The sequence below is a fragment of the Topomyia yanbarensis genome, chromosome 1 (assembly GCF_030247195.1).
Source record: "Topomyia yanbarensis strain Yona2022 chromosome 1, ASM3024719v1, whole genome shotgun sequence".
Taxonomy (NCBI): domain Eukaryota; kingdom Metazoa; phylum Arthropoda; class Insecta; order Diptera; family Culicidae; genus Topomyia; species Topomyia yanbarensis.
The window spans coordinates 97604160-97619665 of NC_080670.1; the positions used below are offsets into that span (position 1 = coordinate 97604160).

At 35.1% G+C, this 15506-nt stretch overlaps 1 protein-coding gene across 1 annotated transcript in view; it reads left to right on the forward strand.

The window, feature by feature from the left end:
- The first annotated feature begins 2103 nt into the window (after window positions 1-2103).
- Window positions 2104-15506, forward strand: part of LOC131696410 (uncharacterized) — a 26784-nt gene continuing 13381 nt past the window's right edge. The window contains exon 1 of the mRNA XM_058984953.1: window positions 2104-2143. Coding sequence (XP_058840936.1) covers window positions 2104-2143 — 40 coding nt within the window. The remainder of the gene's footprint in view (window positions 2144-15506) is intronic.

Here is a 15506-nt window from a genome sequence, read left to right on the forward strand (position 1 = left end):
GTTTTCATTTACACGGCCTGTATCCCCTGCGTGAAAAATCTGAGTGTAATTGCATCGGAAACAATCACATTCCCAGCAGAACTTTTTGTTTTCTAATTTCAAACACTTTTGTTTCGTACTGCACACAACGGAAAATTTTAAAACAGAACTTACCGTCCCAGCAGCAGTTGAAGCGGATGTTCTTTTTCGATTCAAATTCAAGCCATGTCTTAAGCTTTACTGGACTTAAAATTGTTTTCCCAGTTTATCCAGTCAGAATATCTGTCTTACCCTATGTATTTAAAACACAGTTCTAATTGAGTTTTAAAGTATACAACAAATAGAACGGTTGGGTATACTAATTTAAATTTTAAAATAAATCTGTTTTAAATTATGAAACAAACCGCTGTACAGAAGATATAATTATGTCAGTCCTATTACCACATAAAACACCTATATAACATAAAACGCTGCAGAATTGGTTTAATAATACAATGTTTACACTACAGAGTTATAACACGTTTTAATAATTAGCAACAAGAAAAATGTCACCAAGATAGCATAAAACCCGTTTTAACTGGTAGTGCGAACGTTGCATAACAATGTAATTTATCAAATAATTTCATTTTTTCCACCACTAATCGATCAAGAAATACTTAAACTTAAGATTGTTTACTTAAGTTCATTAGTACATTATTGAAAATTTAAATGGAAAATGAAATTTTATATTTCATGGAGAATCTGTATATTTCCGTTGGCGGGCGTGGGCTTCCTCATCACAGCTCTCAATATGGAACTTTTTTTTTGAATATATTTTCTGGACAGACCAGCCTATTTTTACTAGATGGATCAGCCAAATAATGCCAATCCAAAGTTACTTGATTAATTAATAGATTACCGTTAAAAGACCTTCAATAAATTATGTTTTGATGGGGAGGGTATATAGCAAATTGTAACATATGAAAACAGGCGAGTGAACAAGAACGTGAGTCGATTGTGATAGATAAAATTCATTTGCACGCTCTTGAAAAAAGCTACATTTTTAGTGTCACCGTGGTCGTGTCCTGTACACAACCCTTTAATTTTTTGCTATTGAAATTGACAGAATGATAGTATTGCCCCTTTGGCGATTGCTTACTTTTTCGGTCCCACCTATCAGCATTGAAGTATCGCCCTTACGTCTTTTCTTTATTTTTTTATTTATTATATTTCAATTGACCTTCTGGGTCTTATTGAAAACTTAGCTTAGAAAACAATTAACATCATATTTCATCACAAACAATTAAAAATATCGTTCATTTAAAAATATTAACAACATTATCTAATTACAACAAATATCATCACATGAGCATTCTATCACATTCCAGTTACATAAGCTTGCTCGGGTTTCCATGTTTCACGACGAACAAATTCTCTGAACTTTAGACCACGAGGACACGATGATGCTTGCAACGCTTTAGTTTTCCATCTATCAACCAAAACGACTTTGAACGATGCGTAATCAAGCGTGTTGCAGTTCTTCCATCTGGGTACCAGTTTGATCGTTTCTATATCACTGGTACAGTTGATGCCGAGAGAATGGGATACCATTATCGAAATCTTATCTTCAGAAACTTTGCTATCGACGTTGGACAAATAAAGTGCAAATTTTTCATCTTTTTCTGTTGCTGATCGAGCGAGTGGCGGTTCTGCAGTTTCGGTTTCATCTATTTGGCTTACACTCGATCTTTCGTTACTATGTAGTACGGGTGTTGAAACGGGGGTCGAATGACTTTTTCCAACAGCTTTATCCGGAACAAGCGATGAAAGCGTACTTAAAATTTCGTTGATCTGCTGCTTCATAGACGTAATTTCGTGCTCAACAGTGGCTTGCGGGTTTTCAGGTAGTTGCATTGAATCGCGTATTTTGAAAAATATACACACACAGTCGTCACAAAGCCAGATGACATTATTGGAGAATGCATTAATTTGGTCCTCTGCGAGCTCCACGCACGTAGCATGGAACCGTTTTGCACATCTTCCCTCACATACTGTATACAAATCTGTATTGGCGTCGATGGGCAAACAACACTTCTTGCATTCCATTTTGTGCTCTAAACGACTAGCAAAACGATCTGACGAGCAATGGCAGCACAATTCAATGCACGGATAGCACAATTCAGTGGTAATATTTTCGTGGTTTTTTAGCTTCTCTCGCCTCTAATCACAAAACTAAGAACTTCTATCAATTCGACATTAAGAGCGAGGACGGTTGAACAAACTTTCTGGTTAATATACGCATTTAAACATAGCTAAAATAATCTTAAGCCTGGAGCGAAAAAACACACAACTAACGCGTAACAACAACAAACAATTTTTACAATAACTACCGTTTTACACCACCGATATCAGCTTGATAATCCTAAAAAATACAAAAAACTGCAAGGGACAGCCCTATGGGGTTGCACGAGCTGTAGACGTAGGACTATACTACTTAATGTAAAATAGTTATTTTCTTAGTACATTTCTCGACAAACATATGATTACGGCCTAAAAGCCAACTGTCAAAATCCAATTTTAATGGAAATTCCGGACAAACCGTTACTAGCTTAGGACAGTTCACAACAGTTTATGAAAGAGAAAACTTTTCTCTTTCGTTAACTACCAACATCTGCGATTGGCATGTAACGGTTTGTCCGGAATTTCCATTCAAAGTGGATTTTGACAGTTGGCAATAAATCAAATATATTTCTTACGTATGGTTTAATCACAACCAATCAACATCGAATATTACATATTTAACCAAACCTTCTTGGTTATCAGGTCATTTCATTTGTAGTAGGTGATCGAATCCGATTAAACTTATTTAAGAAGATCTGAAGAAAGAAGACAGAAAACTGTGACTGAACTAATATCTGGAACTAAATCTTTATAGCATAAGATTAGCTTGTAAAAACTTTTCGATTGTGTGTGGTAAAAAACCCGGACCAGTGAAGAAAAATCAAATTTTAGGCAATATAATCACATTTCATGTATAGACCAAGCATTCTAGTTATATTTTGCCATTATTGTAACTTTCCTAAAGTACGCATACAAATATAGCGAAACTATAAATATACAAGAATCGAGAAAAATTTATATATGGACAAGATGCGTTTTTGCAACGGTTTTTCAAGTGACAGTGTATTCATTCATAAATAGACTTGGTAGTATGTACCTATTAGTAGAATCAAATTACTATAGGCTAAGTGGGAATGAATGACGTGATGGGGAAATGAATCAATGAATTGTTCATTATTCCGCTGTCGAGTTGAATTTCATGAAAGATACATATGAATCAACATCTTTACCCTTGGTAGAATCAATTTCAAATTTCTTCTGTGTTGAAATTATAACAAATTAAGATAAATCAGCAAAACAAAAGTTTGTTTACAAATCTTATTAGCCCTATTCAAATGTTGATATGGATTTTGTGTAGGAATAATTATACATTAAGGTGAAGATATGTGGAAGCCACGTTGCTAGGCACCGACTCGCTTGTTTACATTAGGAAAAACTGAAATCTGAAGTGAAAATTCAAACGCACGAATGAGAGTTTCCGAACATTTTCCTTTGGTCATCTGTACATTGGCAGAAAATTTGAAGTTTTGTTAGTAAACGATTAAATTTTCGCGAGTGTTTTTGCAGTGGTGTGTGAAAAAAGTGCATTTGAAAAAGTGCAATGAAAACGAGAAAAAGAGTGTTTCGAAAGGAACCCCAAGTGAAGAGGGGTTATATTTTCGCACAAAACAGGAGCTACAGATGGCATTCCGTCAAAAACTCGGATTGATTGCATAGGAAAATATTCTAGCTTCCTTAAGTAGTAGTTTCGTGGCACACCAGCAAGGTTAGTGTGTTGAAAAACGTATTTTTATATTTGCTCATGTCAGATACATGGCTAGGCAGGGGAGAGGGGTGTGTGTGGCGTAGGAGCTATGTTGTGGCTCGCATGTATAATGTCCTTAAAGTGTGCTGGGAACGAGCACAACACAAAAGATAGCATAGCGTACCACCACAGGCAGTGTAACGGACTTCCAAATCAGCTACACTGGCTGTGAAAACACACAGCGCAGTGATCTGCTTCGCCAGCTGTTCAACAGGTAACTGAGCTGGTCTGGCGAAATCCGTCCGTTTAAATAGTCGATGATGACGTCATTCATAGAAGCGTAGCGCGCTAGGTACACAAATCTGTCGTGCTGGACTAGGGAAGCGCTATCTTATGTGTGTAAATGCGCGATATTTTGACTAGGTTGTTCATTATTTAAATTTTTAATGCCATAATATCAAAAATCTTTGGGTTTATCAATTGGAATCCATTCTTAGAAGTATTTCGGGGCGATATGCGCAAAAAATTTGAAAGTTTATCGTGAGATGGCTGAATTATATGCGTTTAAAATTGGACCACTTTTCGTTACATACCATTTTTGTAGAATTTGCAACGTGCACCCCTATATCGAAAACAAAGACGTAGTTCTACGTCAAAAACAGTTTCGCCTCTAAACTGCCATCAAAAAAAGTATGTTTGTTTGCATGGAGCGTGGAGGGCAAACTTTAAATAAACAAACAAAAGTACAGTTTCGCCCGTTGTATTTTTTGCTGTAGTTTAAGAAAGCAATATCGTAGAATCCAAATTTTTAGGTTAATTTGTTGCGTTTCAAAGCCCTCATTCGCATGTATGAAAAAAGTCTTATGATTACATTTGTAAGTATCGCCCTTTTCACAAAAAAGCGTTGAAATGAAATCGCAGCTCCTGATATCACGCTATCTCTGAAGTGCATGCGTACATAGTTCCAAATTTTACTTCGACATCGAATTTTTCTAAAGGTACTTCCCAGTAGTATCCTTGATTTGAATTATTATCGCTAATCATAATGCCAAAGAACAAATAAAAACCTCTCGAAAGCGAACCGTTTGGGAAAATCATCACCATTACTGGAATTTTCATTTTCACGAAACTTTTCGATAACCTTCCGTCACTTGCGTTAATGTACTGGGTGCACAATGCTCCCAGCCATCTGCGCGGCGAGTTAAATCTGTAACACGGTGTTCCTAAAACCGTTATTAACTAAAAAAATGACCATAAATTTGGCATACGGCATTCGAAAGATACAGTATCCAAGCATCTTCTCAGTGAATTTCAAAATGCTCCATCGAGGGATTCGAGAGATATGGCGATTTGAAGTTTTATGACACGTTTCATAAGGCTACCAGCAAACACCCACGGGTTTGGTCCAATCTCTATAAACAAAAAAATATTTATCTACTTTTTTAGTACATGGCGTAGGACTATACTACTTAATGTAAAATAGTTATTTTCTTAGTACATTTCTCGACAAACATATGATTACGGCCTAAAAGCCAACTGTCAAAATCCAATTTTAATGGAAATTCCGGACAAACCGTTACTAGCTTAGGACAGTTCACAACAGTTTATGAAAGAGAAAACTTTTCTCTTTCGTTAACTACCAACATCTGCGATTGGCATGTAACGGTTTGTCCGGAATTTCCATTCAAAGTGGATTTTGACAGTTGGCAATAAATCAAATATATTTCTTACGTATGGTTTAATCACAACCAATCAACATCGAATATTACATATTTAACCAAACCTTCTTGGTTATCAGGTCATTTCATTTGTAGTAGGTGATCGAATCCGATTAAACTTATTTAAGAAGATCTGAAGAAAGAAGACAGAAAACTGTGACTGAACTAATATCTGGAACTAAATCTTTATAGCATAAGATTAGCTTGTAAAAACTTTTCGATTGTGTGTGGTAAAAAACCCGGACCAGTGAAGAAAAATCAAATTTTAGGCAATATAATCACATTTCATGTATAGACCAAGCATTCTAGTTATATTTTGCCATTATTGTAACTTTCCTAAAGTACGCATACAAATATAGCGAAACTATAAATATACAAGAATCGAGAAAAATTTATATATGGACAAGATGCGTTTTTGCAACGGTTTTTCAAGTGACAGTGTATTCATTCATAAATAGACTTGGTAGTATGTACCTATTAGTAGAATCAAATTACTATAGGCTAAGTGGGAATGAATGACGTGATGGGGAAATGAATCAATGAATTGTTCATTATTCCGCTGTCGAGTTGAATTTCATGAAAGATACATATGAATCAACATCTTTACCCTTGGTAGAATCAATTTCAAATTTCTTCTGTGTTGAAATTATAACAAATTAAGATAAATCAGCAAAACAAAAGTTTGTTTACAAATCTTATTAGCCCTATTCAAATGTTGATATGGATTTTGTGTAGGAATAATTATACATTAAGGTGAAGATATGTGGAAGCCACGTTGCTAGGCACCGACTCGCTTGTTTACATTAGGAAAAACTGAAATCTGAAGTGAAAATTCAAACGCACGAATGAGAGTTTCCGAACATTTTCCTTTGGTCATCTGTACATTGGCAGAAAATTTGAAGTTTTGTTAGTAAACGATTAAATTTTCGCGAGTGTTTTTGCAGTGGTGTGTGAAAAAAGTGCATTTGAAAAAGTGCAATGAAAACGAGAAAAAGAGTGTTTCGAAAGGAACCCCAAGTGAAGAGGGGTTATATTTTCGCACAAAACAGGAGCTACAGATGGCATTCCGTCAAAAACTCGGATTGATTGCATAGGAAAATATTCTAGCTTCCTTAAGTAGTAGTTTCGTGGCACACCAGCAAGGTTAGTGTGTTGAAAAACGTATTTTTATATTTGCTCATGTCAGATACATGGCTAGGCAGGGGAGAGGGGTGTGTGTGGCGTAGGAGCTATGTTGTGGCTCGCATGTATAATGTCCTTAAAGTGTGCTGGGAACGAGCACAACACAAAAGATAGCATAGCGTACCACCACAGGCAGTGTAACGGACTTCCAAATCAGCTACACTGGCTGTGAAAACACACAGCGCAGTGATCTGCTTCGCCAGCTGTTCAACAGGTAACTGAGCTGGTCTGGCGAAATCCGTCCGTTTAAATAGTCGATGATGACGTCATTCATAGAAGCGTAGCGCGCTAGGTACACAAATCTGTCGTGCTGGACTAGGGAAGCGCTATCTTATGTGTGTAAATGCGCGATATTTTGACTAGGTTGTTCATTATTTAAATTTTTAATGCCATAATATCAAAAATCTTTGGGTTTATCAATTGGAATCCATTCTTAGAAGTATTTCGGGGCGATATGCGCAAAAAATTTGAAAATTTATCGTGAGATGGCTGAATTATATGCGTTTAAAATTGGACCACTTTTCGTTACATACCATTTTTGTAGAATTTGCAACGTGCACCCCTATATCGAAAACAAAGACGTAGTTCTACGTCAAAAACAGTTTCGCCTCTAAACTGCCATCAAAAAAAGTATGTTTGTTTGCATGGAGCGTGGAGGGCAAACTTTAAATAAACAAACAAAAGTACAGTTTCGCCCGTTGTATTTTTTGCTGTAGTTTAAGAAAGCAATATCGTAGAATCCAAATTTTTAGGTTAATTTGTTGCGTTTCAAAGCCCTCATTCGCATGTATGAAAAAAGTCTTATGATTACATTTGTAAGTATCGCCCTTTTCACAAAAAAGCGTTGAAATGAAATCGCAGCTCCTGATATCACGCTATCTCTGAAGTGCATGCGTACATAGTTCCAAATTTTACTTCGACATCGAATTTTTCTAAAGGTACTTCCCAGTAGTATCCTTGATTTGAATTATTATCGCTAATCATAATGCCAAAGAACAAATAAAAACCTCTCGAAAGCGAACCGTTTGGGAAAATCATCACCATTACTGGAATTTTCATTTTCACGAAACTTTTCGATAACCTTCCGTCACTTGCGTTAATGTACTGGGTGCACAATGCTCCCAGCCATCTGCGCGGCGAGTTAAATCTGTAACACGGTGTTCCTAAAACCGTTATTAACTAAAAAAATGACCATAAATTTGGCATACGGCATTCGAAAGATACAGTATCCAAGCATCTTCTCAGTGAATTTCAAAATGCTCCATCGAGGGATTCGAGAGATATGGCGATTTGAAGTTTTATGACACGTTTCATAAGGCTACCAGCAAACACCCACGGGTTTGGTCCAATCTCTATAAACAAAAAAATATTTATCTACTTTTTTAGTACATGGCATTCGAAAGATATAGTAATCAAGTATATCCCTTGCAAGTTTGAAAATATTTCATTGACGGAATCGAAAGTTATAACGGTTTGGATGTGGTATGCGGTCATAGATGGGTTTTCTACCAGACTTCAAGCGTGAATCCATGTTTGTCCATTGACTATTTAGATCGTTTATACGTGTCGCGATTTTTAAAGGAAACCCTTGCGATTTAATTACATAAATATAATGTACAAATGGTGTTATTTATATGGTGCACTGAAAAAATATGAAAATAGGGTTGTCTACCAAACGTTAAATATAATGTGTAAATTTAAAAAAATAGATGTAAGTTGGAATGGTTACTTCAAAAGGCCATATCTCAATGGTATGTTGACTGATTCTAATTATTTTTTCATTATTGAACAAGTAGACGTTTCATCGTTAATTTTCATTAAGAAGAAAATAAAATAGAGTTGTTTACGTAAATAAATAGACAATATAATTGGTCTCAACTATATGTATTATAATTATTTAGTGATTATTTTTGTATTAAAAATAGCGGCCTATCAATTTTTATATACTAGTTGATTGCAATTGCTGGTTACTACAAATTATGGATATATGAAATGTTAAAACTAACACAGTCGTGATTCGCTGGTCGCTCAATTTTTAACAGGAGCCGCTTTTTAGTTGTACCTCCGCTAGTTGGTCCATTGTCGACATCTGAATGTCAAATTCTCATGTTAAATTCAATTCGACAATAAAACTGACAATAGTTAGAGATATGAGAACTTGTACTAATAACATCCTCTTTGATCCCCCTACTAATAACATCCCCCAGTTTTAACATCTGTCAACCCAACCAGCGAATCACAATTATACAAAATTTCCAACAAAAACCGTATCATAACATAAATTGATCTGAATCAGCAAATACCTTCATATTTTTGAATATATGTATTGAATTTATGGTTTTATTTTTCCATGATTTATAGTTTGCGTTCGTTGCATTCAAGTAATGTATAGAAATTGATAGGTCGTCGTTTTGAATATAAAGATATTTACTAAATAGTGATAATACATATAGTTGAGGATAATTAAGTTGTCTATTGTTTGAAGTAGCCACCTCTATTTTATATTCTTCTTGATGAAAATTAACGATGAAACGTCTACCTGTTCAATAATGAAAAAATAATTAGAATCAGTCAACATACCATTGAGATATGGCCTTTTGAAGTACATTCCAACTTTCATTTATTTTTTTTTAAATTACACATTATATTTAACGTTTGGTAGACAACCCTATTTTCATATTTTTCAGTGCACCATATAAATAACACCATTTGTACATTATATTTATGTAATTAAATCGCAAGGTTTTCCTTTAAAAACCGCGACGCGTATAAACGATCTTAATAGTCAATGGACAAACATGGATTCGCGCTTGAAGTCTGGTAGAAAACCCATCTATGACCGCATACCACATCCAAACCGTTATAACTTTCGATTCCGTCAATGAAATATTTTCAAACTTGCAAAGGATATACTTGATTACTATATCTTTCGAATGCCATGTACTAAATAAGTAGACAAATATTTTTTTTGTTTATAGAGATTGGACCAAACCCGTGGGTGTTTGCTGGTAGCCTTATGAAACGTATCTTAAAACTTCAAACCGCCATATCTCTCGAATCCCTCGATGGATCATTTTGAAATTCACTGAGAAGATGCTTGGATACTGTATCTTTCGAATGCCGTATGCCAAATTTATGGTCATTTTTTTAGTTAATAACGGTTTTAGGAACACCGTGGTAAAGAATGCTAAAAATTAACTTCTATTCCATAATTTTCAGTTCAGTAATTCCAGAGACTGTGCTCACCGCAAGCCATGAAAAATAAACTGCGTTGTGAAGCGACGGTCACTATTTATTAAAAAATCACGGTTGAATTACAAAAACTTAAAACATTTCAAATAGTTTATAATTTTCACAAACTTATTAGGAAAAATTGTTTAATAAGCATTCGTAATATTGTGTAGGAAAAAAGCTGAAAATTTCAGTATTTTATCTATCTGCAACATATAAACCCTTAAGTACACCAATTAATTGGTATACGAATTGGAATAGGTTCGCCAAATTTTGGAAGAAGTCTATAAAATAACCCCTTGAAAACTACTTAAAAATTGTTGTAGTTCGATGCAATAAAAATATCCCAAAAAATGAAATGTACTTATTAATGTGAAACACAGTGAATAATACATACAATAAAGATCCATTTTTATCAGTCTCATGGTTCATTTTAGTCTGACAAAATGGGGCCATTGACTAAATCGGGCAATTTTTTTTCTTTATAATAAACTGAAGCTGTTAAAATAATCTTCCCGTCCCTTGATGTAGTCTGATAACTATTTCTGATAATGATGAACTTTTTATTTTTGCATATTTCCATCTTCATGATAAGGAAAACATGCTCAAGAAAGGATTTACTCGAATTCAGTCTTGTTCGTCTGCTAGAGCCCATCAAACATATGTTCATATTTGGCTGATAAAATCGGGGTTTCAAAGTATTATAATAGATATTCAGCATTCGAAGAAGTTTTTTGGGAACGAGTCTAGAACAAATTTGTTTCTACTTACTTGAAGTCAGCGGCGTAGCCAGAAATTCGGTTTGGTGAGGGTTTGGTGAAAATCGATCTTCCTGTCCAAACGGCATAATTCCGAAACCGTAATTTTTGAAGTTTTAAAATTATGCAGAATTATTTCTTTCAGAAAATAATAACAGAGTTCGTGTCTTTAGCGAATTTGTTGAGACTCTATTGTAGTCATGAATATTAACCTGAGAAATTTCACCATAAATACTTCTTGGACGATATACCGTCAAAATTATTTTATCAAATGAAGCGGTGTTTAACGTTTGTAATACTCATCAAAGATACTAAACCTCCGAAATTGGCGGTTTCAAAATGATGCTACCTTGACCTTAAATTACTGTTTTTGAACATTTGACCATATAATTGATCATTTAACAAAAATCAAATGCTCATCAAAATCGATTAGGACCTGCTAGAGTCGAATGGAAATCGTCATTTTTCATAAATTTCTCTCTACATTCGGAAAGTGTTATTCTCGTTATTAATCATATTACGTTTTCGTCTCAACTTGACGTATTTCCAAAATAAAAACCTGTTTTAATCCACCTAGTGGTGCAATTGTGCTTTTCTCATTTGTCCAGACTACATGTTCAATACAATGGTGAAAATGAATATTACATGTTCAGTACGATTTGCACATGCATACAATGGATCGACTGCCACGATCTTGAGATACTATGTGATACTGAAACATCGCTTGAAACCAGCGGCGGATCATGGAGAAAGATCCGGGAGGTCCGGGTCCGGCCGAAAATTTTCAACTTTTTAAGAAATTTTAAACTAGTTTTAATTTTAAAGTAGAAACCCCTCACTGCATACTCCCTCCGGGCGGGTATAATTGACGATTTTTAGAGTGATTGCACAACCTTTCTATATGAGAAAGGCAAAAATGTACCAAAGTCCAAAAAAGTCAATTTTTGTCAAACATTATTTTTTTCGAGTTTACATCAATTCTCAATGTTTCATGCATTTTAAAGTCATTTGGCATCAAAAATACAAATTTGATTTTGAAAATTTTTCATTTCAGTTTATATGGGAATTTGCTGTGTGATTGCACTCTTCAACTCGTAACTCCGGAACCGGAAGTCCAATCAATAAAAAATTCAATTGCAGCCGATGGGAAGGTTGTACCTTTCATTTGAGACTACCTTTATGCAAATCGATCCAACCATCTCTGAGAAACAGAGGTCACATTTTTTTCCACATACACATACATACACACACAGACATTTTCCGATCTCGACGAACTGAGTCGATTGTCCCTCCTTGGCCCTCCGGGTCGGGATTAGATTGACGAATTTTAGATTGAATGAGAAAGGCAAAAACATTTTTAGCAAATGTTGAAAGTTATGCATTTTTTTGGTGAGCAGTTCTATGTTTCATAGACATTAAATCAATTTTAACTTCGCTTCCTATTAAACAAAGACCCTTATTACAGTACATCTCTACAAAAGCGAGCTCAATTTGAAAGAAATCTGAAGATTATGATTGAACTCTGGAATTTTCTATTGGAATGTTTTCAGGCAGGAATTTGATTGCAGTCAGAAGGTTCGCACAAATGAACATTTTTGTACTGATAAGTTATCAAGTTCCTTCCAGACAACTTGGAAGTGTTCGGTGATTATTTTTAGCGGTTGTAGATAGAAAAATGAAATACAAAATTCGTTTTATCGAAATATTGTTGGGCTTATTTAAATTGATTATTACTATATTGAACAATAAATAGGCGACAAAGAGTAATCCACAAACAACAATCCATAACTTTTAAAGTATTCAAAATAGATATTTGAAGTCTTCAGTAAAGTTATTCACAAAAGTAAGAGCTACAAATTTGCTGAAGGCATCTTTTCGATAGGATCACTTCCAAGAAAATTTGTGAAAATATCTCACTCATAGGGGGATTAATCAGTAAAATTATAATACCAAAAGAAAGGGCATATTGCCTCCATTAAATTTTTCGAAGATACTATTGACCTAAAATAAGTTGTTTTGGAGTTAATAATAGATTACATGTTTTAGGTCATATTTCTGGCAGTGGGAAATGATAAAAATCTTTCGTCTTCATTTAATGTTTAATGCATTTAATATCTCTTTTGATAATAGTCCGATTTCAACCATTTATAGCTTGTTCGAAAGCTATTCGTATAAGCTGTCAAAAATAGTGTTAATCAATGTTGTCAATTTCGGCAGGCAATTTAAAAAAAACTGCAAAAAACGCCATTTTTACACCTTCAGACATGCATATCTTGGAAACTAAACATCAGAATCGAAAACAAATTAATAACGTTCTCACTGTTTGATAGGTCTTTCATTTAAAATTGGTTTGGATAAGATCGGTTCAGCCATTGCTGAGAAACACGAATGAGGGTTTGTCCGTTACATACGCACATTGTCCCAAATCGTCGAGCTGAGTCGATTGTTTTATAAGATTCGGCCCTCCGGGCCTCGGAAAAAATCTTGAAAGTTTGAGCGAATTCTATACATTTCGTTTATAAGAAATGTAAAACGTTAGTTCAACGAAAAATTATTAAATTGTGCATTTAAATCTTATTTTAGAATGCATCTCTACTACCGATTCCTTTTGGCAACCGTGGCATTAGCATTCGTTTTCGTTAATAATCTAATGGCGTTTTCGTTTGACCCTGAAACTGAGTCAGGTTCTAACTCGAACCACTGTCAGGTCATACATTTTGACAGCAGTTGGGGTTAGAAACTGACTCAGTTTCGCTTCAAGCAAAAACGACATAATAGACAGAAAAATCTAAGGGTGCTTACAGAGTGGCGGCGAGAAGCTGAGCTGGGCTGGTACTGACATTAGAGTGCGAGATGCGAGAAACCTGCTTGCAGCATATTGAATGGAGCCTGTCAGAGTGAAAGCGGGCAGTCGGCGCCGATCCGCTCGGCTTTCACTCTGACATCACCCATTTGGTTTGCAGCAAGCAGGTTTCTCGCATCTCGCATTCTAATGTCAGTTCCAGCGCCAGCTCAGCTTCTCGCCGCCACTCTGTAAGCGGCCTAAGACGAGACAACTGTCTTATTATTTTTTATTTTTTCGTACCCTGCTGAATAATTGATGACAGTTGACTATATGCGGTTAGCGATGTTGGCAGTGCAGCCAATTTCTTTTTCATATTTGGATATGTATTAACACAATGTCCGTTTCATTGACCCATTCATGCTCATGTTGTTTGTGGACAACAACGTTTTTAAAAAGCTATAACTTTTGATTGAGGCGAGATTTGCTCACAAAAACAAGTAAGGCTCATTAATGTGATTATTGTCTTTAATTTGAGTACTAACAGCTGCAAGGATCAGCTCTAGAACTGAAGCTGTTGCAATTAGTCTGATTGGATTCCGATGGAGCAGTGCTGCCACGGACAGTTTACGTTGACGACGGAAAATTATTTTTTCATATATATTCGTTATGGTGCAATATTATTGAAAACTGATAAAACTTATCAATTTAGACTGTCGTTGGCTACGTTTTCCACGTAATTGGACTATTGTAAGTATACTAGGAGAATTCTATTGAGTATTAGAAGGTAAAAATTGACCAGCGTCTAGCACTGCTATGGAAGCACCTATCTTTATGAAAATTGGCTTTTTGTGTATCTTGACCCCACCGTTTTCAAGCAAAAATAGTTTTGAAACCCTTCATGCACTAGAAAAAAGTTGGGCATGAAAGGGTTAACAAACATTTCGCCATATCGAATGCTATATGTTTCTAGCAAATCTGGCCAGCATAATATCATATCAGACCGCAAGAACAAAACTAACATTCACAAATCTATTCGACTCACCCTTCGGCCATCTTGCCATGTGAACGACTTGTTGCAGACTACACACTTTTTATTAAGTAGATTTACATAAAAACGTAGAATCACTAGATAATGACTCGACATCTTTATATTTTGTTTTCTTTTTATACATAGATCAGTGACATTCTAATCATTTTAATCGAGAATAGTAAATTTAAAGATTACAAATACGCTAACAGGCTAACGTCACAAACTCACATACAAATACAAATGTTCGAAAAGATTTTGCTTGATATGAATTCTATCGACAGGTATTCGATCGGAAGGAAACTAATATATAAATGGTAAACAAATGATTGATATGTCGAGTCTTTATTCAAATATTCAGCGTTATTTAATATATTAACCCTAGGGGCAGATCACTTGTGATGCATTTTTAAAAATCAGCGAAATTAAATGCATTTATTTCCATCAAAATAGAAATCCATAATGTATTTTGCGTTGCGTGCAATGTTTTTGCGTTGCGTGCAATGTTGTTTGCGTTGCGTGTAAGACGTCAAAACCCTACAGAAAAACTAGCCCTACATTTAAGAAAACGTCGAACAAAGTGGATCAGCGTAGGACGTTTGTTAAACAAACTTTTCTGCAAAGCTGATGCAAAAATGGAAATTAAATGCATTTTTTTCAATTTGATGAAAATTTGTTATACACTCTTAGAGTGATCTGCCCCTAGTATTAACCCATAAAGGCGCAAATCATTTTTTTAGAATTTTATGAAAATTGTCTCACAGTTATATGACGTCAATGCGATAATTTTTTGAAGATTTTCAGGATGTTGTTGTAAAACAACATTGCGAATTTAAGGGTTAAATATTTACGATACAGAATTGACGAATTCAAATTATTTTATTAGGCAACTTGCACTGTTCATGATGCCAACACTGCGAAATGAGCCCTGTCGTAACGAAAACAGTATCCCTTTAGTCAAATTCGAAGACGTCATTTTGGC